Source organism: Apodemus sylvaticus, chromosome 9, assembly GCF_947179515.1.
Source record: "Apodemus sylvaticus chromosome 9, mApoSyl1.1, whole genome shotgun sequence".
NCBI classification, from domain to species: domain Eukaryota; kingdom Metazoa; phylum Chordata; class Mammalia; order Rodentia; family Muridae; genus Apodemus; species Apodemus sylvaticus.
The window spans coordinates 48173978-48201328 of NC_067480.1; the positions used below are offsets into that span (position 1 = coordinate 48173978).

At 42.7% G+C, this 27351-nt stretch overlaps 1 protein-coding gene across 2 annotated transcripts; it reads left to right on the plus strand.

The window, feature by feature from the left end:
* Window positions 1-1812: 1812 nt before the first annotated feature.
* C9H2orf80 (chromosome 9 C2orf80 homolog) lies at window positions 1813-22280 on the plus strand. Of its 2 annotated transcripts, none has more exons than XM_052192472.1 (8): window positions 1813-1853; window positions 3396-3492; window positions 5017-5102; window positions 7474-7561; window positions 7929-8000; window positions 21289-21376; window positions 21665-21785; window positions 22211-22280. In XM_052192472.1, the coding sequence occupies exons 1-8, from the start codon at window positions 1813-1815 to the stop codon at window positions 22278-22280; spliced, it is 663 nt and encodes a 220-aa protein (XP_052048432.1). The 2 variants fall into 2 exon arrangements, with proteins under 2 accessions (XP_052048432.1, XP_052048433.1); XM_052192473.1 differs by having other exon boundaries at window positions 3396-3477.
* The last annotated feature ends 5071 nt before the right edge of the window (window positions 22281-27351 follow it).

Genomic DNA, 27351 nt, shown 5'->3' on the forward strand with positions numbered 1-27351 from the left:
TGCCAAGCTGTCTTTCCATTTATCTTCAAAGTAAGAATGTTAAAGCACATGTACAATTTAAGTAGTCTGTCAACATTTTTTGTTGCATTTATAGTCAGCTTTCTTCAGGGAAACAAAACCAGCAGTGTGTGTGTGTGTGTGTGTGTGTGTGTGTATTGTGAGAGTGAGTATGTGTATGTGTGTATATATGTGTATATGTATTTATGTGTGTGTGAGTATATGTATTTTGTGTGTGTGTGTGTGTGTGTGTGTGCAGGTGCAGTCTGTACTAAGACAGCTATTGAACTACCAGAAGTAAGAAAGAGACAGAGACAGAGACTGAGAGTGATTTAAACAAACAAACAAAAAAATACTGGTTCCCATGAGTGTAGAGGCTTGGTCATTCTGAATTTGATGGAAGAACTGCAGAGCCTGGAGACCACAGCAAGAGTGGCCGTTAGAAGTCTAATGGGCTTCCTTCTTGCTAGGAAAGGGTAACTCTTGTTCATTCAAGACTTTCAACGAGTGAGGTAAGGCTGCTCAAATTATAGAGGAATGTATATTTTACTTTAAAGTATGGTTCAAAGTTTATTTTTTTAAAGATTTGTTTATTTACTTTATGTATGTGAGTACATACCCAAAGAGGGCATCAGATCACATTACAGATGGTTGTGAGCCACCATGTGGTTGCTGGGAATTGAACTCAGGACCTCTAGAAGAACAGTCAGTGCTCTTAACTGCTGAGCCATCTCACCAGCCCCCTGATTCAAAGTTTAATGTTTAAATGTTTATCTCATCCAGAAAACAATTTTATAAAAACATCAGAATAGCGTTTGCCCAAATATCTAATAATAGTAACTCAGCCATGATGATTCATTAAACTAGCCATAACAAAATGCTCCAAGTCTTTTTAAATTAATACAAATGATGCTGATAGATTTGGTTTATAGTCATATTTGTTGCCGAGTTCCTTCATTTATTAGCAACAATTTGTGTGTGTCATTTCAGAGTGCCTTTGATCCCATAACCTTGTCTTCCATTTCCAGTTCAGAGTTAAGCGAGACACAGAAGGAAGACACATTTGCCACTGTTGTGTGGACTGTCAAATGACCTCCCAGCTGTGGGGAGTCAGAGACAGTTCCATCACGAGCTGTGTCTCTGTTATAAACGCACCGGGAGTCGCCAAGTCAACCACACACAGGACACGTCCAAACGTTCAGATCACAAGTCAGTGTGTTAGGGTGGGTCTGCCCAAAGAGCCTTGTCAACCACTCCAGAAACCATTTCTGTTCTACAAGGTAGAGTACTGTGAGGATGCACACACACACACTGAGTGTGAGAAAACTGTAAAAGAGGGTGAGTGACGCAGCTCAGCAGGTCAAAGTACTTAAACTCAGACCTCAAGACCTGCGCTCCGTCCTGGATCCCACGTGGTATTGTGAGAGAACCAACTCCTGACATTTGTCCTCCGACAGCCACACTTGTGCCAAGGCACATGCACACCTGCACTCATATGCACACCTCAAAGGAGTTAGTTAGTACATGTATTTTTGAAAGGAATAATCTCTCAGATAGGCACAAGGTTTGGGGCAAGCCTCTAGGTCACTTTCTGCTTGGAATTTGGCTGGGTAAGAGCCCTGAATTCTGGATGGTCTTGGATCCCTTCCACAGTCTCAAACTCCATGACTGGTATTTGTAGCAACAGCATCCCTAATCCATATCCCCTCTGATTTGCTGCTGTAGTTTCTAGGCTTGCAGAAATTGCTCTTCCTAAAGGCTATCGGGTGATAGCTATCCAGCCAGCAGATACCTGCTCAGCCACAGCCTTCCGGCATGGAGAGGAGGCTCGTGAAGCAGGAGGTAAAAAGACTGCTGTGAGTATTGCCGAGAACAACTCTCGGTTCTCACCCTTGCATTTGGGATGCTCTCACGGATGGTCTGTATATTAGCAGGAGGACAAAAAGCTAAGGAGGGATCTCTGTTCTGCTTCTGCAGGAGAAAGCCAGCAGATGCTTTAGTCTCGTCTCCTGCCATGCAGGTACGCGTGGTACAGGGCAGGATGCAGAATCTCTTGGACAAATGCTCCTGCAGGAGCCTGCATGTGCAAGGCCCCCCTTACAGCCCAGGAGGATAGGATGCACCACAGAAATGGGCAGGATTTACTGGCAAAAGATAGATCCCTCAATGTGCCTTAGGGCCCAGCATCTGGCCCTCAAGCTTAGTAAACAAATGATCCATCTCCTTTTTTTTTTCCCCTTGACTTCTGAACTTTCTTGACTAATAAAAAGAAATGACGTTTCCCATAAAGTTTCCCCATCTCATTCAGTTTTTCTTCAACCGGGTACTTTGCAAATGTTGATTAAAAAAATCACAGATCATACAACAAGAAGTCATATTTTATTTTGTATACATTGTTGCCACAACATGAATATGTTTTTCCTCAAAGATCTTATCGTAGATACCACCAAATGTCCTTTGTCTGCCTATGAAAGTGAATGTCTTTACTAAATCTCTAAGAAATTCTAGAGTAAACGTGTATAGAATTCACTCATGTTTATACATATATGTTTGGATGCTAAGATCACAACAATAACAAAAAACAAACAGTAATTTAAAAGACAACAACGAAAGACAGTAAAAATGCCAACTCTGAGGAATATGGTCATGACGCCTTTAACCCCAGTACTTGGGAGGCAAAGACTTGAGGATCTCTATGAGCTGAGGCTGGCCTGGTCTACAGACTTCTGGGACAGCCATGACTCATAGAAACCATATCTCAAGAAAATGAATTAATGGATAATAAATAAATAAGTGAATAAATAAATAAATAAATAAATAAATAAATAAATAAATGTTTTCTTGCTGCACATGCTAACTTCTGACAGAATGCCTAATGCTAGTGTATTCTGTGGGAAATTTTACAAAAAAATGTATGCTTTATTGTCATGGCCTCTTCTTAGAGTACAAATACCCGTAAGAGGTGTGTCTGCTTCTGTCTCCTGAGTGTTTGGGTTGAAGGTGTAGACCACCATGCCTGGCAGGAAATCTGTATTTTACGCAATGGATCCTAGCCCTCCTGTTGTAAAAATCTTTTCTGTATGATGGCATTTTGAATCCTTCCTTTTTTTTTAAACTGTAAATTATTCTAGTCATGTGTTTAATTCTAAGATAAGTGTGATTTATGCTCATTGTGATTAGATATTTTAAACCTGCAGCCTTCCGAGATCATTATGCAAGCCAATTTTGAATATTAATAGCTGCTAGACCATGACTGACTTCTGTTGTATTTTTGTCTCGGGAGGAAGTTCGCAGAGGGGGTTGCGGGGGCTGGCGGGAATATCAGGAAAAAAGCCTCTTTGTGAGGATGGAACCCTACATCGTTCCCAATAGTTCAATGTTGCTCTCTTGCTTTTCAGGGGAGAATATATTGGAATCAGACTTCGGGAAAATGAATTTGATCCTAAAGGAAGAGGCCAACTCACCTTTCTAGATGATATGGTAAAGCAAGTCATGGTTCAACTCCATTGCATTCTGTATGTGATATGGGGACAGAACAGGTATCAAATGCATATGTAACTAACACACACACAGACACAGACACACAGACACACACACACAGACACACACAGACACACAGACACACACACACACACACACACATACACACGAACACATGCACGCACCCTGTCTGATCCTAAGGCTGTCTCTGTGATCATCATCTTCACCCACTAAATAGGAAGCAAAAAGAGAATGAGAAAATAAACACAGTTGAGAAAAGATTTTGAAACAAATGACTGCAAGATGAAATGTTAATTCACAATGTTAAGACCGTGACAAAATTAGCAATAGTGTAGATCTCAGTAAGCACTTACCATCATTGGCTTTAGTGGGGAAGGCAAAGTGATACAGGATCTGAGAATCCATTGTGTTATTCACACTGAGCCTGACTCTGTGAAGTTCTGCTACCTTGCTATACAAAATTAGAGAAAAAACCACAATAAGATTTAATCCAAGAGAAATCAGTGAACTCAGTTCGCCCCCTGCCCATGTGCTATCCTCATGCTAAGAGGGATGTGTTTCTTCTTAGTTTCCCTCCAAGTAAAGCCAAGTGTGCCTCTCCAGGCACACATCACCAAGAGGCATCAAACAGATCAGAACTGTCCTTCTCAAACTTTAATGAGGTATTGTTACCTCACCGTTTTTATTCTGGAGGTCAGGGTTGGGTTTGTATTTCTAATGAGCATGGCCAGTGTGACTAACCTAGGCATCAGACTCCAGATGAGGTTTCAACAGAATGGCCGAGGTTCAAAACCCTTATCTATTATTTAGGCTGACATTTTATTTTCGTCCAGTCCCTGGAGAATGCCATTGCATGATTGAGGAATTCTTGGAACCTTGAACAAACCCAGACCAACCTTTGCTTCCCTGGATGTGGGGATGGGAAGAGAATGTTAGTAAGTGCTAAACATGCTTAGGAAGTAAAAAAAAAAACCTTACAATCAACCAGGGAAAAGGTCACCAATGAAATAAGAATCAACACGCAAACTGACTCTCGGTTTTGAAACAAGTATGAGGCTCTCTGCCTGTCAGTCTGTCTGCTCCATTGCTCCTGCTATGTCGCCTAACAATGAACAGGATTAGATATTGTTCTCTGTAGCTTTCTTTCCCACCTTCTCCTTTTACTTTTTTTAAAAACTTAAGGAGACGGAGACCCAAGAAAATACTGGAAATTCTAGGGAGAGGCCACATTCTCCAATTCCTTGTTGAGGGTTCTTTCTCTTCTGGGTTATACACAGTAAGAAACTGTTTAATGAGAGATAAACTTAATGCCTGAAGATTCTGAAACACCTCTTGCTGAGTATCACGCTGTAAATAGGAATCTCCCCCCACCTTCTACACACACACACACACACACACACACACACACACACACACACACTTGAAGCTTGGTAGTTAGGGCTTAGCAGTACCATTGTTCAGGGAGTTGCTTGGCCAAGGTCTCAACCTTTCACTCTGCTTTCTACTTCCTGATTCCAGGCCCACTATGACTTGGCCATCAGTGTTGCCAGTCAGTGGCTAGATCATCGCTCAGAAAACTTAACTTGGCTCCAGTGGGAGAAAGTGTAAGTTGAAATATGTTTGTTGTTTTTCTTTGTGATCTATTTATTTAGTGTGGGCAGGGAAATATGTATGTATATGTATTCCTGTGTATGGGTGTGAGTGCATGCAGAGGTCAGAGGTCAATGTCTTCCTCTGTCACTCTTCATCTTATTTTTGAGATAAGGTCTCTCTCCCACTGAATCTGGAGTTCACCACTAGCAAGCCTAGCTGTTTAGCAAGCTCCAGGGAGCTCTGTCTCCTGGGCACTAGGACTGCAGGCTGTGCCACTATGCCGAGCTTTTTATATGGATGATGGGGGAAGGCTCCAAACTCAGGTCCTCATATTTACGCAAGGAAAACACTTTACCTCCTGAGCCATCTCCTCTGCCCTTGTGGTTTTTCCTTTTAAAACATGACTCTAATTGATGGATCAAGTTCCAGTTCTATCTGGCATCTTCCTATGAGGCCCTCTGATGTAGAAACACAGAGCAAACTTCCTCCTCCAGCCAGAAGCCTGAAGACACATTATGGCTGCAGCGTGGGGACATCGTAGGTATGCTCACATATTTTATATTTGTGATCATTGGTTTCTGTCAAGTTTTTTTTTTTTTTTTTTAAGTCTTGCACGGGCTGCTTCTCCTGAGAAGCACGTCGTCACTGTATTGTGTACAAGCTCCACACTGGCCAGTTCTATAGGTAAAGACTGAAATTGCTTCCCAAGGACTATTTCATGGTTTCTGAAGCACGTTAGCAACTTGAATTCATGGGACCATTTCTTTCCCAAGATTATCAGCACTTTCCTTCAAGTGTAGTGACTCAGCAGATTCAGTCGACTGCTCAGGACAGGGAACTGAGAGGCAGGATCAAACAGCTCTGTCCAAAGTCCAGATGCTGTTTCTATTCCTTGCTTCTGGCTCAAGCCCCAGGTGAGGGGAACTGACAGTAATAAGCAGAAAATCCAGTTTGAACCACCTGGAAAGAACAAGAGCAAGGGGTGGGGCGGGTGAGAGAGTGGGAGAGAGGAGGTGGGGAGGTAGGTCTGATTGCCTCTGCTTCTGAAAAGTTTGTGAGTTGGACTGTTGACATAGCAACTCAAAAGTCAGGCTGGTAAGATGTCTCAGTGGGCAAATCACTTGCCACAGCCTGACTGAGCTCCAGCCCTTGGTCTTCCACCGTGGGAGGAGGGAACACAGCCAGATCCCTCAAATGGTCTTCTAACTTTCACAGGAACTACAGAGTGGAGCAAGTACTCCCCCTCTCCTAACATCACTCACTCACACACACACACACACACACACACACACACACACACACACACACACAAGCACACCAAGTAAATATGATTTCTTTGGAACCTTACCAGCTGCCACCACGTTCTACCTCCAGTATCTTTCTTCGGGGTAGACATTATTAGTGTCCGTTCACTTCATAACAAGGTTCAGTTCAAACCAGACAGATTTAAACAAACAACAAGCAAACATCACATGGCTCGGTGTCTCTGGTTCCTGATTTGTCTGGCTATAGAACACTCTGGAAAGACCCAGTCTCAGAATCCAGGGGTATGTTCAACTTCCCTACAGGTGTGCCAGCTTCCGGTAAAGTATAACAGGTCCCCTAAGCAGACGATGAGGACGCATCTGGACATCACCACTCACTTCCTACAGGAGCCACTGATGTTTATAACAGCTTTAGTGAAAACCGATAAAGAAGAACAATACATCACTTGGTTGGAAAATTAAAAATTCAAAATACCACTGATTGGTGGTGGTGCACACCTTTAATCCCAGCACTCAGGAAGCAGAGGCAGAGGCAGATAGATCTCTGAGTTCAAGGCCAGTTTAGTCTACAGGGTGAGTTCCTGGACAGCCAGGGCTACACAGAGAGATCCTATCTCAAAACAAAACAAAACAAAACAAAATTAAAAGTACATGTTTCATCAGCAGAAAATCAATCATATTAATCCTATTTAAAAAGTGGATAACCCACAGCCATCGCAGATAACGTATGGATTAGTGTTACACCTTAGCTTGTGTCAAAAGGAACAAGAATAGCAGCTGGGAAATTAGGGGACTCAGTCAGCACTTACTGTATAAACAAGGGTTCCTGAATTTGATCCCCAACACCTACATAAAATATTGGGTGAGGTGGCACAAATTTACAATCACGGCACTGAAGAGGCAAAGATGTGGCACTTGCTGGCCAGCCGGCCAGTCTAGGCTACTTGGTGACTCCCAGGTTCCAGTGAGAGTCCCTTACTCAAAAAATCCAAGGTGGACGGTTCCAGAGGATGACATCTGAAGTTGACCTCTGTTCTCCACACGCATGTGCAAACGTTCACACACACCATTCCCAACATACACCGCCCCAACTCTTCGCTACCCGTGTTTTCCCCAGGAGAGCACCTCTTCACGTCAGACCTGTGTATCCAAACCGAAAAGAGCGAGAAGCGATGATCTTATCATCTTACGCTGGAGTCTTAATGGTGAGGGGCACCATTTTGTGCACATTTTGTATCTTCTGAAATCATTTGGTTCTAGTACATATGTACATTTTTTTAATCTTGTTTCTAAATGCCTTGGATTTACTAACAGTAAAATTTGTTATTTTAAATGTATAATGAAAAAAATTTGACTTCCATACCATATTGCAAAAATATTTATGGGAGATGAGGGGGGAATAAAAGGATGAGAGATGATAGTGTCTAGAAAATGTGTTTGCCCATTAATTTAGAAATTATTGTCTAGTAGTTGTGCTACCTCGCACCATACTCCATCCACTGGAGCTGCAGTAACTTTGTTTTATAATAAAGAAAAGGCACAATAGAGCAACGCATTGTTTTTATTTCCCAGAACAGTATCCCAATTGAAGAAGTCCTTAAAATTTACGGGGCCAATTCTTCTGCCAGTTCTGATTCTACCAAGGTAAGTGTGATATGGGACTGTTAATACCAGAGGCGTATATGGGCCTGTATATAGTATATGCTAAGCAAGTGCTCTACCACTGACATATATTCCGAGCCAAAGACACAGATACATGCACATAAAGACATATGCGTATGTATCTGGGTGTGTGTGTGTGTGTGTCTTTATTGCTGGGGATTCTACTCAGTCTTGCCTGTGCTGTGTCCATTCTACCTCTGAGCTACAAATCCACAGCCCCTGAATGAGATTATTTAGCATATACATTTATAATGATATATTTTCAGGCATCAGATAAAAGACAGTTTTATGCCAAAAAGCCAAAGCTGAGATGTTGCGATTGCTCAGTAAGCAATGGCTCCTGCAATCAGTCCCGGCTCCCTGATTCAAGTCCCCAAATCTAGGTAACAGAAGGAGAGAACACGCTCCAGGAAGCTGCCCTCTGACCTCCACAGGAATACCTGCGCGCACACACCTGCCCATCCCACCCCTGAATAAATAATTGTGCTTTTTTGGTTTTTTTTTTTGTTGTTGTTGTTTTGTTTTGTTTGGGGGGGTGGTTTTTTTCGAGACAGGGTTTTTCTGTGTAGCCCTGACAGTCCTGGAACCCACTCTGTAGACCAGGCTGGCCTTGAACTCTAATTGTGCTTTTAATAAAGGTAAAAACCGGAAGCTACCACATCCTAATTGAGTCATGATGCTTATAAAATGCCCCCTTTTAGGAAGACTAGTATGTGCCAGGCGTTTTGTGGAAGGCTAAGTCTGGCAGCAGAGAGCACTGGGATGGGAGTCCAGATCCCATTGCTTCTGCACGCCATACTTTCCCACTCAGTTATGTGGGTTAACAAGCCGCACTCCGTCCCTGGATCAGTGTATTCTTCCAACCAGGTCCGTAAGGCTAACTCTTAGACAAAGGAGGCGGGAACATCAGAAGCTCAAGGTCATCCTTGGCAACATAGGGAACAAAGGCCAGCCTGGGCTACATGAGGTTCAGTATTTGAGAAAATAAGGTATTCTGAATGATTTTCAAGTGGCTCCATTTTCGCAGATTTTGAGTGTGTTAACATTCAGTAAGAATTTAAATTTTTGCTATAATCCCCTTACCAGTGGAAACTTGTATGGTCAGGGTGGGTGGCAGGGGTAGGGGTGGGTGGCAGGGGTAGAGGTGGGTGGGGTGGGGCAGGAGTCAAGGAAGCTGAACCAGCATCCTCACCCCTGACCTTCTGCCCACTGTCCCTTGCAATGTCTCCCATCTGGATTTAAAAGGTATCGAAGTGCAGCACCAGGGACAACCATGAACCTAACCACAGGACAAGTGCCCACCCTGCTTCTTTTTCCTATAGACAACAGTATATAAGCAATGGGTCACAGCCATAAGCCGGTTTGAAAAGATTCAGAAAGAGACCAGGGCAGGTCAAGGCCATAGACACAGGACAATTATTTATCTCCTATCCTTGTTCCCACAGACCGCAGTGTGTAAGTAGTGGCTCACAGCCACAAAGCAGCTTTGAAGGACTTAGAAGGAGGCCGGTACCCTAGACTCAGGACTGTTCCTTATCCTCTGTTCTTGTCCTGCAGACTGGACTGTATGAGCAACGGGTCCCAGAAGTTCAAGTGCCTGCCGCATCCACCCCCATAGCCAAGTGTTTACTAAGTCTTACCGTTTTAAAACCAACTTCTTGGCACCTTACTCTTGCTGAGATCCACATCTCCCCCAGTCCTGAAGGAACCACTGCAGCTTTCTCCCTGACCACTGCATGGCTTATTGGTCATCCCTTTGCTCTTTCACAGTATGTAACCGAGTGTCACGGATTTGGCAGTGAGCGAGTTGGGCAAGGCACCTTGTCTTACCTAGATCTTATATTCTGTATCAAGGCTTAGCTCCACTGGTGCGTTTAAGAGACTAAGCAGTTTTGGGGATTTTTGAAATGCAAGTGAATAATAGCAAATGACCTGATTTGATTTCTATGATTTAGTTGTATTTATTTATTTATTTATTTAATGTGCATTGGTGTTTTGACTGCATATATGTCGGCGTGAGGGTGCCAGATTCCCTGGAGCCAGAGTTATAGACAGATGTGAGCTGCCATGTAGGTCCTGGGAATTGAATTGACCCCATGTCTCCTGGAGAAGCAGCCAGTGCTCTTAACTACTGAGCCATCCAGCCCCACTCAGCAGCTTTTTTTTTTTTTTAAGTTGAAGCAAGACCTGCTTTTGTGGTGTTCTGGCTCCACATGCCACCCTGCCCAGTTTCTAAGCCTTCTCTCTGCCCACCTGTCTCCTCCCTCCTTCACCAAATATGCCCGGAACTTGAGCCCTGCTCGCTGTTTTTTACTTAGATTTTCTCTTCTTCTAGCTTAGGGAGGTGACAGTCACACTGGTTGAGTGATTGCATCTCAGTTCCCTTGCTTCATTCTGAAGGGGATTTGCATTGTGACCTCCAGGTTTGGTGGAGTCAACAGTCAGGGTTTGCAAAGGTCGATGTCTGAGCAGCTGGGCGAAGTGCAGCCTAATTATTGGAGCTAAAACAGGAGGCCACGCTGCTTACGTGCTTGTCCACCGGATCGCTAAAGAGCCACTGCTCAGTGACCTGTAACCGCGATCCCCAGAATCATACCAACAGTGGGACAGTTAAAAAAAAACGCCTCCTGAGTGCTAAATGTATCCTAGGGTCAAAATCACATCTGATAGAAACTCTTAGTATCTAAACATCCAATAGCTAATCAATTATGTATACGATTAGCAATGCAAACGCGGCTTATCAGGGGTAACTAATTCCCCAAATGGTTATGGTTTGAGGAAGCAACGCTAGCAGTCCTTCCCTCCCACCACCCGAGCTCCTACCCACCCCAAGCAGAGTTGCAGGCTGACTCCACCCACAAGCTTTCTCTTCAATTTAGAGGAGGAATCAGTAGGATCTCTCAGTGGCAATGTAGCATTTCAAACACTAAACTACAGGACTATTTTAAAACAGCCTTTTGGAGTTTAACACCACTTCAAAAACAATGGTTTAAATTATAAGTCAGAGTGGTTTAAAGACAATACATGTTGTTAAAGTTTCTTTAATTACCGCTTATACCGGAAAGCCCTTTGAATCGTTCGGATAACATGTCTTTTAAGCAACAACTGAAACAGTTTTTAAGCCAGAGTTTAAAACCAAGAGGAATACAAATCAGATTGGAACAATTTCAGGCAACTGGAAAGGACTTGTGGGAACTGTGCTTAGCCTGGTGGCATCTCTAGGACTCTCTGCTGCCCCCTGGTGGAAGGAGAGCAGCAAGTCATGTACTGTTCGCTCTCAGCCACAGGCTCCTGCTAAATGGCCATTTTTTATTAATAAGGAATTCAATTTTCAGTTTGTTTTGTTTTGTTTTCCTGCTAAAGACCCAGAAAAATTTCAATTAAAGGCTTTACATAAGTACAACTGTGTCCAAATGATAAATATAAAATGCCCAACTTGATTTAAACTGATGAAAAAGCATAAATATCCCTTAAGCTTATAAAGTAATTGACAAAAACACGGTTGTACATCACTTTATGGAAGAAAAGGGGTCAAAGGGAAGACGGCAGAGAGAATAAAAGTGTGTGGAAGGAGGAAAAGGTGCTGAACAGAGAACCCTGAGACCTCAGCTCTCCTCCGTCCTCCCGAAGGCCATCCTGGTTCAAGACCTAGCTTTGATCCTGTAGTAGGGGTGCATGCACTCAGGAGGCAGAGGCAGGAGGATCTATGAGTTCTAGTCCAGCCTGGTCTGCAAAGGGAATCCAGGACAGCAAGGGCTATCTATGTTGCACAAAGGAAAACAGATCTCAAAAAAAAAAAAAAAAAAAAAAGGGAGCCGGCACTCACATCCATCCTAACACCCAAATATCATGACTCTAGAGGCAAAGCAGACAGGGCCCAGATCCAGATCCACCCCTTCCAAGTTGGATGCCTCCTGTTGTGGTCCAGGAGTCTCCTCCCAAACCATACAAACACAGATATCAGTCAGAACAGGGATAGTTTATTGAGCATAACAGCCCAGGACTGATAGATCAGGTCACGGAGCCACACTCAGGAGCCGGTTGCCACTGAATTAAGATCCTACAGGGCTTTTAAGCCTAAAATCCACAAACATCTGTGTCAAGTTATCCCACCAATCAGGATTAGGGATAAGGGATTTCCTTAGGAACATGTCTTTGTTGTACACTTATCCTGCTCCCATTGGCTGGGGTACTCAGTTGTGGCAGGGAACTTGTCTAACATTCATGTCTTAACTGGTCAACCAGGATGTCCTTTATCCTCGTACATGTCTCTTTCTGCCAAGTAGGATGTCAGTTCCCAAGGAGGTCTTGGGAACTTAAAGTTTACTGAACCACTACTCAAAACGGAAGTCTTATTCCAAGTAGTTTTTTCTATTGGTGCAGGCGTCTCCCTTATGTTGGGGTCCATCCCAGGGGCAGCTTGTAAAAGCAAACATGGTAAAAGTTTATATACAGGTGCAGGAAGTGCTGCTGACTGCTTGGTTTTGGTCCAAGCTTACTGTGGGGATTATGCAATACAATGCAGCGGCAGGCAGGGTGCCTGGTAGGGCCATGCCAAGGTTTATTTGGGAGAAGGGAGGGGAGTGAGGACCTGGAGAAGGGTAGAGACAGGCAGAGCCATGAGGGCAGAGAAGCGGGGGACTGAAGAGGACAGAAAGAAAGAGAGACCATATGGGAACAGAGAGAGATAGAAAGAGAATGAGGGGAGGGGAGGGTAAGGGAGAGAGAAAGAAGTCTACTGACTTCTATACAGTGCATAGAACATAACAGAATATATAATCAACTCGGGCATGAGAAAGTTTCATAGTAACATCAGAAACATATAAGAAGGGTTCCTTATAATATTAGTAAGAGCAAAAACATGACAGACTAGCCAGGTAACTGTTACCTAGGCCTTAAGTTATTTTTCTCTAAACACAAGTTTCCTATGTGTAAGTAGGCCTGATGTCACATCCCCAAGCACACCAGACTGCTCTGGGATTAACTGGGACTGTGCACATCAATTACGTGCTGGCCCGAGGGGAGCCTTCCATATGGCGGCTCTTACTGCCAAGCCTGCCTGCGGGGAGCACCAGCCTCCTCACTGCTGCCAGCAGCTGGTTCTCCCAGTGCCAAGCTGCCTCTACCCTCTCACGTTTACTGCAAGCATATTCCTTCCTGAGGGATTTACCCTCGAACTAATCTGTACAGACGTGAAAATGTGGCTGCGTCATAAACGGTGGAACCTACGTTTTCAACCAAAGCTGGAGATCAACAGATCAGAGAAATCAGAGATCCAAAACCATGCCTTCGATATTAGTTATGTCCACCCAGGGGGCTCAATAGAGCATCGATATTATGTCCTAACTAACACCATGTGTGTTTAAAGTGTAACGACTAAGTAAAGGTCTACCACGTGCACTGTGCAGAGCTTACCACCCTCACCTGCTGTTCATGCTTTCAGGGCACATGCGACTTTAAGTATATGCCAGTTACTCTTGCACAGTGGTGGGGTTTGGTTATGTTTTTGCAGTGCTGAGATTGGAGACAGGGCCTTGTGCCTCCTGCTGCACTTCCTTGACAAGCACTCTATGTGTGTGAGCGTGTATATGTGTGTGTGTATGTGTGTGTGTGTGTGTGTGTGTGTGCAGTGTGCCTGCAGTGTGTGTGCATATGTGCACCTGTGTTTGGAGGCCCAAGGTTAGTGTTGTGTATCTTCTTCAATCACACAACATCTTTGATTTGATTTTACATGTGTGTGTCATGTGCATGTACATGTATATGCATGCATATTTACACATGTGTATTGCCTAAGTATGCAAATACACATGTAAGCCAGAGAGGCTCATGTCAGGTCTTCTATTAGTCTCCTCTTTATGGAGGTCAGGCGACTCTTGGAGGAAGAGGGAATTTAGACCTCCGAGTGTTTCCTCCACGTGTTTTTGTTGTGTTTTTTGTTGCTTAGCAGCAGAGTTCCTGGATGGTGTGTGTCTAGGAGGTTGCTGAGCTTGGAGTATGAAATCAGTCTCCAAAGTGATTATACTGTTCTATAAGCAGTAGATGCTGTCTACACGAATGCTTTCAAAATATAGAAAAATGTATCAATTGGTAGCTCACTGTGGATTTTATTTTGGGGGCACTGTTGTGGATTTTTTGTTATGCTTGTTTTTGTTTGAAAGTGAGTCTTGTATAATAGCACAGGCTGACCTCGAACTCACTATGTAGGAAAAGATGACTTTAAACTTGTAATCCTCCTGCCTCTACCTTCTGTAGTAGTGTAACAAGCATGTGAAACTACGTGACACCTTCATGCCGGAGCTAGGGTTCTGAGCTCAGACTCTTGTGTGTGCCCAGTAGGCATTTTGACAACTGAGCTATTTCCTTCTCCCGAGAAATACATTCTAAGAAAAGCATTTTATCCTTTAAAAAATGAACAGCTTTGGAAGTGTGGAGATGGTGTGCCTGCCTATGCTACAAATAGTCACAAGAGTGTCACTGTGGGGCAGGAAGTTGTGTGTGCAGGGGGCTGGGCATGTGTCTCTAAACTTCCTACCTAGTCTCCACTACCTTTCCCTGAACCCAAAATTTCTGTTCATGTCAAAGTTAACAATTAAAAAGATGTAAATAGTTAAGGGAATATTTTCTTATTTTTTTTTATCATACTAAAGTAATACTTACCAAAGTAAGACAATAGAAAAATTTCTTAACCTGTTAAAGTATATTTTAAAATCTATAGCAAACATATCCTCCTTGAAGTAAGAAATAGATCAGGGGGTGGAGAGATGGGTCAATGGTGAAGAGCACTAACTGTTCTTCTAAAAGTCCTGAGTTCAAGTCCTAACAACCACATGGTGGCTCAGCACCACATAGAGTGGAATCTGAGGCCCTACCTCTTTGGCTTGCAGACAAACATGCAGAACTCATATGCATAATCAAATAAACCTTTGGGACTGGAGAGATGGTTCCGTGGTTAGGAGCACTGGTTGCTCTTCCAGAGGACTGGGGTTGACTTCTTAGCACTCACATGACAGCTCACAACTGTCTGTGACTCCAGTTTCAGAGCACCTGACTCCCTCATACAGACACATGCAGGCAAACTCACTGATGCACATAAAATGGAGAGAAAAAAGAAACAAATGGATCTATAGTGCTTGCTCTCTTCCTTCTTTTTTAAAACTATTTTTCTTCTTTTTTCTTTTTTTAAATTTATTCGATATATATTTTTATTTACATTTAAAATGATTTCCCCTTTCCTGGCTTCCCACTCCCTGAAAGTCCTATAAGCCCTCTTCCCTCCCCCTGCTCCCCCATCCACCCCTTCCCCCTTCCCTGTTCTGGTATTCCCCTACACTGCAGCACTGAGTCTTTCCAGAACCAGGGGCCACTCCTCCGTTCCTCTTGGACATCAATTAATATGTGGATTATGTCTTGGGTATTCCACATTTCTAGGCTGATATCCACTTATCAGTGAGTGCATACCATGATTGATCTTTTGAGACTGGGCTGCCTCACTTAGTATGATGTTCTCCAGCTCCATCCATTTGTCTAAGAATTTCATGACTTCATTGTTTCTGATGGCTAACTAGTACTCCATTGTGTAAATATAGCACATTTTTTGTATCCATTCCTCCGTTGAAGGACACCTGGGTTCTTTCCAGCTTCTGGCTATTACAAACAGGGCTGCTATGAATATAGTGGAGCATGTGTCCTTATTGCATGCCGGGGAATCCTCTGGTTATCTGCCCAGGAGTGGTATAGCAGGGTCCTCCGGAAGTGTCATGCCCAGATTTCTGAGGACGCACCAGACTGATTTCCAAAGTGGCTGTACCATCTTGCAATCCCACCAGCAGTGGAGGAATGTTCCTTTTTCTCCACATTCTTGCCAACACCTGCTGTCTCCTGAGTTTTTTAACCTTAGCCATTCTGACTGGTGTAAGGTGAAATCTCAGGGTTGTTTTGATTTGCATTTTCCTAATGACTAATGATGTTGAACATTTCTTAAGGTGCTTCTCGGCTATCCGACATTATTCATAAGAAAATTCTTTGTTTAGCTCTGTACCCCACTATTTGGTTCTCTGGTGTCTACCTTCTTGAGTTTTTTGTATATATTAGATATTAGCCCTGTGTCGGATTTAGGGTTGGTGAAGATCCTTTCCCAATCTGTTGGTTGACATTTTGTCCTTTTGATAGTGTCCTTTGCCTTAGAGAAACTTTGTAATTTTATGAGGTCCCATTTGTCAATTCTTGATCTTAGAGCATAAGCTATTGGTGTTCTGTTCAGGAACTTTTCCCCTGTGCCCATATCCTCAAGGGTCTTCCCCAGTTTCTTTTCTATTAGTTTCAGTGTGTCAGGTTTTATGTGGAGGTCCTTGATCCCCTTGGAGTTGAGCTTAGTACAAGGAGATAAGAATGGATCAATTCGCATTTTTCTGCATGCTGACCTCCAATTGAACCATTTGTTGAAAAGGCTATCTTTTTCCACTGGATGTTTTCAGCTCCTTTGTCGAAAATCAAGTGACCACAGGTGTGTGGGTTCATTTCTGGGTCTTCAATCCTATTCCATTGATCCACTTGCCTGACATTGTACCAATACCATGCAGTTTTTATCACTATTGCTCTGTAGTAATGTTTGAGGTCTGGGATACTTATTCTCCCAGAAGTTCTTTTACTGTTGAGAATAGTTTTAGCTATCCTGGGTTTTTTGTTATTCCAGATGAATTTGAGAAATGCTCTTTCTAACTCTATGAAGAACTGAGTTTTGATGGGGATTGCGTTGAATCTGTAGATTGCTTTTGGCAAGATGGCCATTTTAACTATATTAATCCTGCCAATCCACAAGCATGGAAGATTTTTCCATTTTCTGAGGTCTTCCTCGATTTCCTTCTTTAGAGATCTGAAGTTTTTGTGGTATAGGTCTTTCACTTGTTTGCTTAGAGTCACCCCAAGATACTTTATGCTGTCTGTGGCTATTGTGAAGGGTGTCATTTCCCTAATTTCTTTCTCAGTCTGCTTATCCTTTGAGTATAGAAAGGCTACTGATTTGTTTGAGTTGATTTTGTAACCAGCCACTTTGCTGAAGTTGTATATCAGCTGTAGGGGTTCTCTGGTGGAGTTTTTTTGGGTCACTTAAGTATACTATCATATCATCTGCAAATAGTGATAGTTTGACTTCTTCCTTTTCAATTTGTATCCCTTTGACCTCCTTATGTTGTCTAATTGCTCTAGCTAGGACTTCAAGAACTATATTGAAAAGATATGGAGAGAGGGGGCAGCCTTGTCTAGTCCCTGATTTTAGTGAGAGTGCTTCAAGTTTCTCTCCATTTAGTTTGATGTTGCTACTGGTTTGCTGTATATTGCTTTTACTGTTTAGATATGGGGCTTGAATTCCTGTTCTTTCTAAGACTTTTAGCATGAAAGGATGCTGAATTTTGTCCAATGCTTTTTCAGCATCTAATGAAATGACCATGTGGTTTTGTTCTTTGAGTTTGTTTATGTAGTGGATATCATTGATGGATTTCTGTATATTGAACCATCCCTGCATCCCTGGGATGAAGCCTACTTGATCATGGTGGATGACCGTTTTGATGTGTTGGTGGGCAAGAGTATTTTTGCATTGATATTCATAAGGCATATTGGCCTGAAATTCTCTTTCTTTGTTGGATCTTTGTGTGGTTTTGGTATCAGCGTAATTGTGGCTTTATAGAATAAGTTGGGTAGTAATCCTTCTGTTTCTATTTGGTGGAATAGTTTGAAGAGTATGGGTGTTAAGTCTTCTTTGAAGGTCTGATAGAATTCCGCACTAAAACCATCTGGTCCTGTGCTTTTTTTTGGTTGGAAGGCTTTCTATGACCCCCCTCTATTTCTTTAGGGGTTATGGGCCTGTTTAGATGATCTATTTGATCCTGATTTAATTTTGGTATTTGGTATCTGTCTAAGAAATTGTCCATTTCCTCCAAATTCTCCAGTTGTGTTGAGTACAGGCTTTTGTAGTAGGATCTGATAATTTTTTGAATTTCCTAAGTTTCTGTTGTTATATCTCCCTTTTCATTTCTAATTTTGTTAATTTGCATACTGTCTCTGTACCCTTTGGTTAGTCTGGCTAAGGGTTTATCTATCTTGTTGATTTTTTTAAAGAACCAGCTCCTGGTTTTATTGATTTTTTTGTATGGTTCTCTTAGTTTCTACTTGATTGATTTCAGCCCTGAGTTTGATGATTTCCTGTCTTCTTCTCCTCCTGGGTGAATTAGCTTCTTTTTGTTCCAGGGCTGTCAGTTGTGCCATTAAGCTTCTAGCATATGCTCTCTCCAATTTCTTTTTGGAGGCACTCAAAGCTATGAGTTTTCCTCTTAGCACTGCTTTCATTGTGTCCTATAAATTTGGGTATGTTGTGCCTTCATTTTCGTTAAATTCTAAAAAGACTTTGATTTCTTTCTTTATTTCTTCCTTGACCAAAGTATCATTGAGTAGAATATTGTTCAGTTTCCATGTGTATGTGGGCTTTTTTTGTTGTTTTTTTGTTATTGAAGACCACTTTTACTCCATAGTGATCTGATAGGAGGCATGGGATTATTTCGATCTTCTTATATTTGTTGAGGTCTGTCTTGTGACTATATGATCGATTTTGGAGAAGGAAACATGAGGTGCTGAGAAAAAGGTATATTCTTTTGCTTTGGGATGAAAAGTTCTATATATATCTGTTAAATCCAATTGGTCCAAAGCTTCAATTAGTTTCACTGTCTTGCTCTCTTCCTTCTTATTTAATACTACATTGACAATCTTATCCTGCAGAAATCATTAAGTAAAAGGCCAACAGACATACAGAAAATTGTCAGTCTCTAAAATGACAAAATGGATACTTTGAGAGCCCAAAAGAACCTACACACTATTTTATTTAAGCAAAGTTGCTGAATGCAGGATCAGTGTAAAACCTTATGTCTTTTCTATAAGCCATGAGTAAAGAGAAAGCAAAGTGTGAACAGATGACACTGACTATAAAGTAAAACACAGACTTAGGAGTAAGCATAAGAGCATCTGCATGGGGTTCTACACTGCGGATGCGGATGCTGTTGATATTAGAGAGGGCCTGAGTGGGTGGGGCGATGACAGAGCACTCATGGGTGAGAACTGGTGTGGCTGTGAAACTCAACCTCCTCACAAGTAACCCAGAGACCAGCTCAGTCCAGAAAGTGTGCTCTCCCCCTCTCCCTCCCCTCTCCCTTCCTCCCTGCTGTCCCTCCTTTCCTTCTTCTTCCCTCAGCCCACTTCTCTTTCTTCACAAGCAACTGCTTGTCTTTCCTGACAAGCAGTTGTCAAATCCTTAGGAAGCACAAACAGGCAAGAATAAACAATCTTGGAAAACAACGACGTCCCTGCTGGAGACAGCTGCTTTGGCTTCTGGGCCTGCTGCTGAACTATGGGACAACATAGATGAGGGTAAGGACCGGCCAAGTGACCAGGAACCAAACAGTCTGACAGCAGACACAAACACACACAGTCACCGGACTTAGGACTGAGGTGACACTAATGAGCGTGGATAGGACGAGCTGTCAACAAACAGTCCTGGTTCACTCTTGTCTTCCCTCTCACACCCTGAACAAAAGTCCCTCCTAAAGGACTACGGTGTCCCGGGGTCCCGGGGTCCCGTGTGAAAGATCAAAGCAAGAATGACATCAAGGGAAGTGAGACAAACTGTGACTGTGACTGTGGGTGGCCACCTATGAACCTGAGTTGCTCTCATTATCATCTCTGGACCTCTTCTCCCATTCCAATGATGCTGGTTCTGATGATGATGCTGGTTCTGATGATGATGCTGGTTCTGATGATGCTGGGCTCAGGCACGTCTAAAAATCCTGAGTCAGTTAGTTTCTGCTGTCATCAACCTTATATTCCTCCAGGGGTACCTAGGCTTGGGAAGGGTTATCTCGGGACAAGCAATCCATTGGCGGAGTGCATGTGCCTAGCTGGTAATTGTGGGTACATGCTGATTCCTTTTTACTAAGTGTAGTCACATGTGGCTTCTTAATAGATAATAGACAAGTACCCACGTCATTCTACATGCCCTGATACATGGCCACACATGCTGTAACAACACAGCTCACATCCAAACACAGTCAGATTAGAAATAGCATCCATGCTGCTAACCTCTGGCGCCTTGACTTACATAGTAGTTACTCAGATACAGAAAAACTTGGGAGGAAGGGAGACTGTTGTCTGTTGGCTCACACTGAGGCTCAGAAATTCAATGGTCTCTGTGCTTCCATCTCCCCGTGTGTTCCTACACAGAAGCCAAAGTGATCTTTTTGTTTCATTTAATTATTTTTTTTTAAATTATTTTAAATGCTGGGAGTGAATCCAGGGCCTCGGCATGGTAGACAAGCATTCTTCAATTGAGCCCCAGACTGCTTTTAAAAATCTGCATCAGACCCTGTCAGTCTTTAAAGTCTGCCTGCCTAGTACTTTAAAACATTCCAGTGGGGAATAAGCCTTGCCCAGGCCACACCTCTTTGTTGGTTTTCTAGTACAAAATAGTCATCCTTGGATCATATACACGCAAGCCTCACTAAATGGATTCAGCAGCTTGTATTGGTATATTTATGTGTTTGTTTTTAATTTTATAATTTTTGGAGACAGGGTTACTCTGTATAGCTCTGGCTGTCCTGAACTTGCTTTGTAGACCAGGCTGGTCTTGAACTCAGAGATCCACATGCTAGTGCTGGGGTTAAAGATGTGTACCACATCCTGACATTGCATTTATATACATGTAACAATAATTATAAAAAAAAAAAGGCCACCAGTTAGAGACAGAAGGGCATGGGAGGAGTTGGACATATAAGAGAGATTGGGGCACGTGATATAATTATATTCTTTAATTTATTTTTTAATAAAAATATTAATAATAAAAATATTATTAATAAAGTTAAGGGCATGTTAAAAAACATTCCAGTTGCATAAGCAGCACTTCCTAGCCTGCAGTGTGCGTCGGTTTGTGGGGCAGGAGGGAGTAGGTGAAGGATTGTCGGGGCAAGTGTCTCACTCAGCAAAGGCAAGGCAGGAGCCTAGGGTAAAAGAACGAAAGTGGCTACGCCAGGAGAGGGCTGTGAGGGCCAAGCACAGAGTAGACACTGTAAGTGAAGACCGCCATCACCTGCCTGCCTTTCAGGTGCCTCACCGGCACAGTTCACCGGGACTCGGGTTGCTGAGACTGCGATGAAGCACCAGGTACTGGAAGCAGCAGGCACTCCGCATATGTCACTCACATTGCTGTAAACCGGAACTGTCCTCTTCCTTTCAGGTCTCCCAGGCCCTGCTGCCCCGCCGCTCCTTGCACCCTTTTGCCTTGTTAACCGCACCCAGAGCAGCTGAGTGTAACCGGAGACAGAGTAAGCCTGCTCCCTTCTGGATGTAGAGAGAGAGCTTAAATGATAGCACTGGTTAGATTTCTATCTAATGAGATTAAAATAATAAAATAAAATTCAGCATCCTTCATAACTTGGCATATGCCTCCTCTACATTTCCCCAACCAGAAAGGCTTCCTACTTAGACCCTTTGTCGAGGGGGTTAGGGGTGGGGGGCAATGCAGTCCAGAAAGACAAGCTCTAACCCTGTGGTGGACGTGGCTGTTGTTGTTTAAGTTTTATACTCAGGTGTGGTACTGCCTATGTCTGCAGGTGTCAAGCTGAGGAGAGGAGCAATGAATAATAAAGCCACCAGCGGCTCTACAAAGAAAGCCACGGCGCAGAATGGAGATCCTGCCGGGAAAGGTGCTCGCTCACCCACCCCAGCAACAAAGTAAGACTAAACATGAATGGCGTTGCCTGTATCATGCTGAAAGTTGAGTATTTGGAGTTCAGGGTCTGGGTGTGAAAACGGAGCCCATCACTTATCAGCTGTGTGGTTTTGAACAGGCTGCTTAACCACTGTGTGCCTTAGGCTCCTCCTCCCCCCAAATGAGAAGAATAATGGTACCCACCTCTTAAAGTCACGGATTACTTGAGTTATGGGGCGAGTGGTGAGAATGGTACTTGGCATGGTGAAGCCCAAATAGACATCAGCTGTGACTAGCTTTGAACTCTTGAAAATTTCTTGTCACAAGCGAATCTGCTGGTTTTCCATTTATTCAATCAAATAGGGTGGTTTGTTTTAGCATCTGCACATAACCTGTTCCGGATGAGAATTTTACCAGGAAGAGAGAATTTTGTCTTTTTGTTTCATAGCATCTCTCCAACTCCTGCCCTTTCTTCTCCGTGGTCTTTCACTCTTCAACTGTTATGTGCAAGAGTTTAAAGTCAGCTCAGAGACAGATGGGGCTGGAGGGGAAGTAGAAGAGTCGTGTGGCCTTTGCTGTCCTCCTCATATTTACTGCAGCTCTGAGGTCATGTAGACATGTACAAGGTGAAAATAAACAGAAGTCAGAGACACCAAGCTGGGCAACGTAATAGAAGCTGAGGGGGGAGAGCTCCCCAGGTGAAGCCGGGAGTCGGGGTGCTTTAGGGATCTCAGATCCGTAGAGTAGGAAACTCCAGGTTAGCTGGAGGGTCAAGGGGTAAGAAATAGAGGACTCTGGAACCGAGTGACAAATCTGTGTTTGTAGTTAGAACCTAAAATGAAATTTCCATTCACTCAATTGCTATGCCACGCAGGTTTTGAATATGCAACTTTAACTTAACAGAACCATATGGTGCTGGAGATTTGTTTAGTCTTCAAAAATAAACAGATTGATTGATTAGAAATATAACCAACACCACACACACATATACACACTCATATATATATATATATATATATATATATATATATATATATATATCTCTGCATACTACATGCACACACATATACACATATATATACACACATACACATATACATGCATTCATACATATACACATACATATATACTCCATATACACACACTTTTAAAAATAGAAAAGAAATACCACCTCCTCTTTGGAGCTTCTTTAGGAACTTCCTGGGTTGTTTGATTACATCAAACCTTAATACTATTTTATACTTTTTTTAAAAAAAATTATTTATTGTATTTGTAAGTATACTGTAGCTATTATCTTTAGACACCCTAGAAGAGGGCATCAGATCTCATTATGGATGGTTGTGAGCCACTATGTAGTTGCTGGGATTTGAACTCAGGACCTCTGGAAGAACAGTCAGTGCTCTTAACCATTGAGCCATCTCTCCATCCCCACACTATTCTAAAGATAGAAAGTTGGGGAAGCAGCCACCTGTTAGGTTTTCTTTTGAAGAGGCTTGCTCTAATGAGGTCTAAGGGCATAGACTTTCTCAAGATATATCGGTGCTTCTGAAGAACTGTATAAAGTACAGCTTTCAAAAGAATTTGGAAACAACAGGCTTTGGAAAGCAAAATAAAACAACAACCAAAAAAAAAAAAAGGTAAGACTCCTAGACACAAGTCGAATGAACACCTGTGGGTGTGCACACATCATACACAGACACACCCTGATAATCTGAACAAAATGTAATCATACAAAGACCAATCTCAAGAACTGGTTCGTTGTCCCACTGCAGCTCATGTGTATCCCTGTGTAATGAGAACATAGTTCTAAATATTTGAGTTTTAGACATCATTTGGGTGTTCTATTTTTTAAATATAATTTCATCCCGTGTATTTTCTTTCACAATCACCAGTGGCTGTTGGCTTCCTGATGACAGCAGAACTTTCACTTCCTGCTTATCTCTTGTGCATGTGTGTGCTCAAACATACATGTGTGTGCACGTGCAGGGGACCCATACCTCCTGTGGGTAATTGAATAATAGCAAATGGTTCTGGGGTGTTGGTCGACCAGCAGACCTCTTTCTAAGAACAAGCCAGTTCTCCTGTATTCCATCTGAGACTCAAGCCTATCTTTAACTAACTCACTCTGTGGACCAGGCCGGCCTCAGACTTAGACACCCACCTGCCTCTGCCTCCTGAGTGCTCGGATCAAAAACCACCGCCTGGCTGAGAGTGTGCCTTTATGGTTCTCTGTTTGAGGAAATTGTTTATCTTATATATTTGGAATTTGTCATTTTCCCTGTACTTTTTAAACACCTATGTAGCAAATCTTTCTTCAGAGTTTTCTTTTTATTTCCAGACACTGAGTTTCATCACAAACTAAGAGAAAGGCAAAAACTTTATAAAACTTCCAGCTCTTCTGGGACACATTTAAGTGTTTTTCGTTTGTTTGTTTGGTTTGGTTATTGTTTTTTGTACTGGTCACTTATTTTAATCAAAATGGATATGATCAATATTCCCCAGGAAAGCTAATCTCCCTGTGCTTTGCTTTCTTTTCTATAAAAGAAAATGTACTATGAATCTTTCAGGGTTATCTCAAGAATGAAATGAGCTAATGTGCATATAAAGGCTCAGAGAATCGCCAAGACAATAGCATGTAAAAAGATACCTGTCCACCCTCTTCCCCTTCCTAGAGAACCCACAGCATCGTGGAAGGAAGCCAGATGGAAGGAGGAGAATCTAGACTTAAATTCAAAGAAATAGATGGAAAATCTAAAATAATATACTACCAGCACAGAGCTGAAAAATGGGTTGTGTTGAGTAGTGCCAGCCCAAAGAAGTTTGACTTCTATACTTTTATTTTTAAAAAAATTTAATTTGGAGACAATTGTAAATTTGGAGAAATATTGCCATAGGACAAAGGACACAGATTCATATGTGCTGCTGCTGTTTGTCCCACCATCTTAATGTTTTTCTCTTTGTCTGCTCTCCCTGCTGTCTTTTTGTTTGCGTTTATAGACCCTGAAAAACAATCTTTTCTGAGCGTTAAAACTTGTACATATTCTATCAGCTAACCCTGCATATTTTTCTCTGTGCCTCCTAAAAACAGTGTTTTATCTGATATTTGACCTTAACTCCAATAGAAAGCTAGTGTATGTGTCTATGTTCTACAGATGTGCTTGGTACCAAAACCATCCTTTCATTCTGCAGGTCACTGAGAAACGTGGACTAGTGCCGTGGATGTGTAAGAGCTTCTAGGAACAGCCAGAATGCCTCGCCTTAAAGCTACAGCTGTCAGCAGCACGCTCTTTCTCTGCAGTTAGCTCTTGACGCAAACTGTGCTGACTCCCATGTTCGCCACTGGGCTTCCTTCTTTTGGAAGTATATTGCACCTCTATATTTTGACAGAAAGAAGAAATGTGTCTATTCTGTGCTATTTCATTCTATGCCTGGAAGACTGCTGGAGCCTCCAGAGGGGGTTCACTATTTCTGGGTGGGATCAGACAATCTGGCTTTGATACACATTTTAGCAAATGCATATCATTAAATATAGCACAGAATTCTGGAGAAGGAGGAGGTTTCCCACAGCTTTAACTCCAAATAAAATCAATGTCTCACTAGTATACTTTCAAATAGAGAAAATGTAAAGTCATTCCATTTTAATAAAGTTTGAAAAGAGAAATGGATGCCGGTGCTTTCTGGGTAGAACATGATGACCAATAGGAAAAGAAAATGTGCTGCTCTTTTCCGGCCTTTCCCAAGGGTCAGCAAGGCACATGGCTTGACCAGTTAGCAAAACAACTTCAACAGATGAATGGCAGGACACATCATACCATCTCCCCCTTCTTAAGGACTGGGCCAGCCATCTTTCTGCACAATGGTCTTAGTGCCACAGGCAAACTCAGGGGAGTTCGTTGACCTCTTCTAAAAGCAGTGAGGTACTCCTACGTGGGGTCGTGCTTGGGAGGTCAGTATGGGAGCTTAATCACAGTTGTCCTTGAAGTTTACCAGGACCCTTGGGACACTAGGATGGAGGCAGAGCTGCACACAGTGGCCTGTAGCCTTCACCAATGCTCCAGCCGCTGAGGGCTTTGCCCAGGCTGCTTCTGCGCAGCCTCTCTAACTATGAGAAGACACTTCTCGCTGTCTATCCTTTCACCATCTGCCCATGCCCTGTAAGTGATACCTGAGGATTTTCATGCAGTTATTGGACCTGCATTGCTAACTCTAGTTGGGTGTCCTCATGGGCATGACTTCACTACCTAAAATGTGCACAGGGTAGGATGACAGCAGATAAGCCAAGGCTGGGCCATCCTCTGTGCCTGCAATAGAAAAATGCACCAAGTCAGCAGGCAGCGAAGAAGAAGAAGAAGAAGAAGAAGAAGAAGAAGAAGAAGAAGAAGAAGAAGAAGAAGAAGAAGAAGAAGAAGAAGAAGGGGAAGAACGTTCTCACGGCTGCCATCCTGGCGCAGGGAAATTGACAGTTTGGTGAGGGAAATCAGACAAGGCAGAGCACTGCTTTTAAGAACAAAAAGTAATCCTGGAAGAAGAGTGGTAACAGGAAGAATGGCTGCTCCTAACCGGTGTGCCTCAGATTCTTGGGCGAGCTATTCATTTTAGACCAAGAAGAAGTGTTTCACTGTATCTTCATCTCAAACATATATATATTTGTTTTATATATATGCTTTTAACCATTAACTTAAAATTCACACATTTAAAATTGATTCTACTATTTTAATCCATCGAATTTGTAATATATATATTAAATATAAAGAAAAATTAAAGAAATTTTAAAATCAAAAGGAAGAAATAAAATGAAGACTTACATATAAACTTACCATTCACTGATGACCATGGTTGACATTTTAGTCTATATACGGGTCTAGTCTTTTTATCTTAAACACATGCAAGTTGTTTTTTTTTTTTATTCGATATATTCTTCATTTACATTTCAAATTATTTCCCCTTTCCTGGATCCCCCCCTCCCTGAAAGTCCCATAAGCCCTCTTCCCTCCCCCTGTTCCCCAATCCACCCCCTCCCGCTTCCCTGTCCTGGTATTCCCCTACACTGCTGCATTGAGCCTTTCCATGTGCAAGTTTTAAAAACATCAAATCCGTATTCTACAGATAAAGACACGCAACTGTTTTTCAATTAGAGAAATTTGTCGGTTTTTCTGCTGCTGCCTCTTGGTGCCTGAGAGTGCCTCTGGAATCATGTGATTTTCCTGAGCTCTCACAAACGGAGGCCCCACCCTCCACCTCAGCAGTTTCTATAGGCAAACACTGCAAAATGCCGGGTACATAATGCATTTCTAGAGCGCTGCATAGGGTGAGAAGCGCGCCCTTTGTCTCCAAGGTCATAATGGCTCTGCTGACTTGAATTCCTTTCACTGAGCTAGTGAGGACAACTCGAAAATGCCAGAGAGAACGAGAGCCCCCTACCCCATGATCCCAAATGAAAAAGCGAGAGAACACAGAAATCCCCTTACACATTACGCCAGGCCCCTTTTGTGTTGTTCTTGCCAACACAGCAGACGTCCTGCTGTATATATATCAGCTGCCACTCCTGTCCCCATCACACTCGATACTGACCATTTGCTGTCAACAACG

What these genes read in the sequence shown, in the direction of transcription:
- C9H2orf80 (XM_052192472.1), top strand. Translation starts at nt 1,813, where the DNA reads ATGGAGAGGAGGCTCGTGAAGCAGGAGGTAAAAAGACTGCT. An exon ending in CTTACGCTGGAGTCTTAATG is followed by an intron (nt 7,562 to 7,928) that starts GTGAGGGGCACC and finishes TTTATTTCCCAG; the next exon opens with AACAGTATCCCAATTGAAGA. An exon ending in CCAGTTCTGATTCTACCAAG is followed by an intron (nt 8,001 to 21,288) that starts GTAAGTGTGATA and finishes TCTTCCTTTCAG; the next exon opens with GTCTCCCAGGCCCTGCTGCC.